The following is a 5436-nucleotide window of genomic DNA, read 5'->3' as shown; positions in this document are numbered from 1 at the left end:
GACTGCACGGTGACGTGTACTCTCGGAGTTCAAGCGGCCGTCTATTCCCAGAAATCACCGGTCTCTGACAGAAGAGGTGTATGACTTTCGCTTTAGCCCAATCCCCGAACTGCTGCAGTTCAAGCAGTAGTGGATTAGCCGACGATACGTTACGAAAATGTCGACGATAGCGATAGGTTTGATATCACCGTTGTCGTCAACTTGTCAGATTGCTGTCGACTGTCGTGCGAAAGGAGACTGTGAAATATGTGCCGATGAGGGCGTTGACCTAAAATCCATGAAATGTTGTGAAAACACTTTTTGCTCCAAATGCTTTGATCGTCATTTCAGCTTTGATGGCAAATGTCCGTTCTGTACAACGATAGTTTTGGTCAGGAAAGGCAACCAGCCTGATGGCGAAATGTCACATACTGTAAACCATTCCTACCATCTTCCAGGCTATGAAGGAGCCGGGACAATCACAATTACGTACTCCTTTCCCAATGGCACACAACAGGTAGGATTCTGAACAATATTTAGATTTAATAGAACACAGTCACCTGTGGTCTATTCCGCTCTGCGTCTATATATGCCCCCATAGACGTGTGTACATATCGCCTTCTCAGGCACATGTACACACGTCTTTGGGGCGCATGTATCAGTGTATGTAGACGCAGAGCGGAATAGATCACAGGTGACTGCGATTAGAATAATAGTAGCTGATCGATTTTATCAAGGTCACCATTGCTGGAGTGAGGATGGATGTGGTGGCAGTGTATGGGGATAGACTGAAAATTTGATAATGCTAACTTAAGTCTTGATGTGGAGATTCTATAGGGTACTTAAATATCTGTCAGACAGATGAACACATGCCGTCTGAAGGGTTGCTGATTTTTCACAATTTTGGTTCATAATATCAACTGCACTTTCTTGTTCTACTCCAAATATTGAGATACACAGAGTATTCGGGCCATCAACTCATCCTAATGACAATGGTGCATTCTGGTCGGGACTAGTAAAATTCAGGTGTTATAACAGTGCATTTTGGTACATACATAGAATGTGTTGACAAGCTAAATAGTGGGGACTAAAAGAAGAAACTAGTTGACATCAAAATAAAAAAATAGTGATAAAAAATCATCAAAAGTTACAGCAACTTGGCCGTTAAGATTGATGAAGATAGGTCAAAGTTTACCTGTTACAGAATTTACATATTTTAGGAAAGTCAAGTCTGACTGAGCATTCAGTCTGCTTTTATACAATTCCAAGATTATGCAATATTAGGCAAATTGAAATTCAAACCCGACGGTGGCATTTCTGCTACCCATAATGGGTAGACTGATACATTGAGACAATTAATCCCAGTGAAATATTCTAGTATTATGGAAATCTAGAAACACATACCAGATTACCGTTATACCAACACACATGCTGTAATATCATTAAGGTCACATTAATTTTTTAAGGCATATTTAAGGCATACTTATTCTCAATGTAAGGAAATTTGACGAAGACAGAGACTTCAAAAAGTATGGTTTAACCTCCCTGATACAATAATGCAGCTGAAGCTAAGAAAAACCGGCTTTCATCAACACAATGAAGCATAATGTATTGTCATTGCCATTTTCCTATTTCCCTGTACCATTAAAAAAGTGTTAAGAAGTTTAATAGACATGTTTTCATCAAATGTTACTTTTAATAGTTACCTTACTGCATCTAACTCTGATAGTACCTGTTGTGCATGGAACTAATCAACAATCAAACAAAATGTTTTCTGTATAGAGTAACCATCCACATCCTGGCATGCCATATTATGGTACGTACAGAACAGCGTATTTACCAGCCAATGAAGAAGGCAAACAAGTCCTACAGCTTCTAAGAAGAGCATTTGACATGAGGCATGTGTTCACCGTGGATAAATCAGTCACAACTGGCATTGACAACTGTGTAGTGTGGAATGGTATACACCATAAGACAAACACCCATGGGGGTACTGCAGGGTAAAGTCAAAATAAACCTTGAGTATTCATGTCAAATAGTAGACTTTCTCACAGCCCCTGGTTGCACCACACACAGCTTCAATATATTATCGACCATGTATTCTCTCAGTGGTCTAGCTTGGTCAGCCCAACCTAAAGCCAAGTGTGTAAGGAAACCAGCAGGCTGAGCTGATCAATGTGACCTGAAAATCAAGGCATCACAGCCACACTTTGTAGCCAACAAGCGGCTGTGAGAGTCTAAGCTATTAGCAAACATTGAGAATTATAAAAACACTGTCGACATTTTTACGACAGTCCCTGCTTGTGTGTGTTTACACGGAGGTCACTGTTCTGTCTCATGTCAAAGCAAAAGTATATTTGTACTGCACTTTGTAGGAGAATGCCGTTCAACTCATTGCAGACATTTTGCCAAAATTTATTTGAATAACATATTTCCTCTAGAAAGCTTTATTTACAAATTAAAAACCAGGTGTCCTTTATCTCTGTCATGACAATTAAATATGAGTGCACAGAGGAGCATTATCACAATCACCTGTAGAAACTTTCATTGCCCTCGATCTTTTTTATATTTTACAAATTTGCATCTTTAATTTTTTTTCTTCCCATAGGTTTGGTTATCCAGACCCAACTTATCTGTCAAGAGTCAGACATGAACTGGCAGCAGTTGGAATCTTTTAGCCTGACCAATCGATGCAATGGTGGTTTTCCCTTTCCTGTACAAGATACTGTCACATAGAGAGGACTTTGAGGCTGGAAGACTGACGTACTGTTTTACTGATTCACAAACTTTACATGTATCGAACAGCAATGACTGTTCTCTAAGGAAAAATATTTCTGATCAGAAATTACACATAATTTTGGGAAATGATTGACTTTTTTCGCTTTGATCATGAGAAAAATGAAGATACTAGTACATCTGTCAGCTTCCGTCAGTAGATGTGCCAAGATGCATCAGAGACAATAATGACACAGAAATTTTCAGCAGTACTGAGCATAGTAGTAAATTAGTAATACCGATGTAAATGCTTAGCTGATGAGAATGGGATGACAGCTTTAACTCTTTGTAATATTATCTAGGGCAACATTTACACATTCAAGTATTTAGAGTTAACCTGCAGCCTCGTTTACATTTTTACAGATATTGGATTTTACAAGTATATTTTGATGGTCACAGTTCTCAACACATCACAAATTGTTAATTTTTTACAACTTAGTAGTAATATGTAGCAGTGACAGTGAGACTAAATGTGCCTTTGTTGATGTTGAATGATGTAGCAGTGACAGTCAGACTAAATGTGCCTTTGTTGATGTTGAATGATGTAAAGGGCCAGAAGCTGAATCTTTTGATGATGTTAAGTTTTTACCGTTTCTGTTTTAGTGTCAAGTATATTTTCCTTTTCTACCTCCCAAAGCATGTTGAGATATGCAGTATTCAGCTTGTCAACTCAGCCTGTACATGTGTAAGCTGCATTGTTATTCTTGGCAAGTCACTGGTCAAGACTATAATCATGACTGGAATTGAAATGTGAACAATAACAGAACATGTTACATGTAAAGACAGTATGTTAACAGACTCAATTGTAGGCGTTTCAACATGCATTAGGGAGTGAGTAGAACAAGAACTTGCAATTGGCATACAAAACAATAATAGTGAAAGAGTCAAAAGTTACAATTACATGTATTTCAAATATGTAGCTATTATTATATGGATGATATTAGTGCACAAGTGTTTGTTTTTTACTGCGAGCACTTTTTCACTATTGACCATGGAAGGCCAGTGTGGGTAACAGAGGCTTACTTTGTTCAGATGCAGGGACTTGGAAAAATGGAACGGTGATAACTTCTACACAGTTTAAAGTTCATTGATTGCTATAGAGAATAGTACTGTCCATTTGCATGATGTAGAGACAAGCAAAGTTTGTGAAGATAGGTCTTCAGATGAAGTTAATCTTGTCAATTTTGAAAATGTGAATATGTGCAGAGATTCCTCACAATCACACATACAGAAAACAAGACATCATACAGAAATATTCCACAGGTTTTATGTTTTTAACTCTCAAACTGGGGCTTAAATTGAGAAGAGCATCCTAGAGTCTTAACTTTGAACACTGATTGAAGAATCATAGCCACATCTGCAATTATGGAGTGTGGTATGGGGTCATAGCCAGAGTTATGGAGTATGATATGGGGGTCATAGCCAGATTTATGGAGTATGATATGGGGGTCATAGCCACAGTTATGAAGTATGGTATGGGGTCATAGCCACAGTTATGGAGTGTGGTATGGGGTCATAGCCACAGTTATGAAGTGTGGTATGGGGTCATAGCCAGAGTTGATGGAGTATGGTATGGGGCTCAGCCACAATTATGAAGTGTGGTATGGGGTCATAGCCAGAGTTATGGAGTGTGGTATGGGGTCATAGCCACAGTTATGGAGTGTGGTATGGCGTCATAGCCACAATTTATATGGAGTATGATTTTGGGTTATGTCAGAGTTAGGTAGTTGTTTCTTCAAGAAGCAGTGTAGTGCATTAATTTTCTCTTCATATATTTGTCAGATAAAATTTACCCATCAGCCTTTCAAGATTTTGATTTACCCCGAATATATTAATAAATTCCCTCTGTAAATGGAAACTTAAGAAAATGCTTTGTATGATAACACTCTACAATTTGAGACTGACCAAGCCTTGTCCTTGCAATAATTTTTCTATGTTGGTCAGTATGACACCAGCTGTTAATAGCTGAACACAGGCTATTTGTACTGAAATAGATCTGGCTTTTAAACAGCTTCCTGGCATTTTAAATTGCCATAATATGACAGCCATTTAAAGGATTTCATTTCTCATGTGTCAGCTAACATCAATCTCATTAGCATTTCATAACCTTGTAGATGACCTTCATGATTTTTCACACCCGCAACCATTTATTACCTGTATTTCTATGCAATAGATTGTTTGTGACATTTGCATTTCTTTAGTGTAATATTGTTATTTTCTTTTAATACATATAACATTTTAAATTTCACGTTCAAATCATTATTTATCTCAATAAATTGATTAGCAATTTTTTTTTTGCTCTTTGTTGTATTTATGTACTGTATTTCCTATTTTCATCTATCTGTGTGTTTGCTCGGCAATGTTGTTATTCAGTCTGAGGTAGCTGTGGTATGAGAGACGAAACCAACAGTTCACAGCAACAATTTTGTACTGAGTCTAGTGAAAGATAATATTTAACTATGATGTCAGAGTTAATAGAGAAGCTTAATTTCCGTTATTAACACAGAAATGAGCAAAGTTTTTGACATTTAGTATTTCAGTTTCTCATCGTGCATAAAGCGTCCAGCCTTTTCCAGTAGGCCTAAATGTACTTGTTCTGTCAAATGTATTCCATGCATTCAGTTCACTCAGGGGATTACCCATAAGACATTGCAAAACTATGTGGGGAAATCCCCATCTCAT

The 5436-nt window shown here is 37.7% G+C and overlaps 1 protein-coding gene across 1 annotated transcript; it reads left to right on the top strand.

The window, feature by feature from the left end:
• Positions 1 to 3585, top strand: LOC139147129 (E3 ubiquitin-protein ligase DTX3L-like). The gene is made up of 3 exons (XM_070718034.1): positions 1 to 496; positions 1762 to 1979; positions 2588 to 3585. The coding sequence occupies exons 1-3, from the start codon at positions 158 to 160 to the stop codon at positions 2655 to 2657; spliced, it is 627 nt and encodes a 208-aa protein (XP_070574135.1). The 5' UTR covers positions 1 to 157; the 3' UTR covers positions 2658 to 3585.
• The last annotated feature ends 1851 nt before the right edge of the window (positions 3586 to 5436 follow it).

The sequence above is a fragment of the Ptychodera flava genome, chromosome 13, assembly GCF_041260155.1.
Source record: "Ptychodera flava strain L36383 chromosome 13, AS_Pfla_20210202, whole genome shotgun sequence".
Taxonomy (NCBI): Eukaryota; Metazoa; Hemichordata; class Enteropneusta; family Ptychoderidae; genus Ptychodera; species Ptychodera flava.
This window is presented reverse-complemented; position numbering and strand designations above follow the sequence as displayed.

What these genes read in the sequence shown, in the direction of transcription:
- LOC139147129 (XM_070718034.1), top strand. Translation starts at nt 158, where the DNA reads ATGTCGACGATAGCGATAGGTTTGATATCACCGTTGTCGTCAACTTGT. An exon ending in TTCCCAATGGCACACAACAG is followed by an intron (nt 497 to 1,761) that starts GTAGGATTCTGA and finishes TTTTCTGTATAG; the next exon opens with AGTAACCATCCACATCCTGG. An exon ending in ACCCATGGGGGTACTGCAGG is followed by an intron (nt 1,980 to 2,587) that starts GTAAAGTCAAAA and finishes TTCTTCCCATAG; the next exon opens with GTTTGGTTATCCAGACCCAA.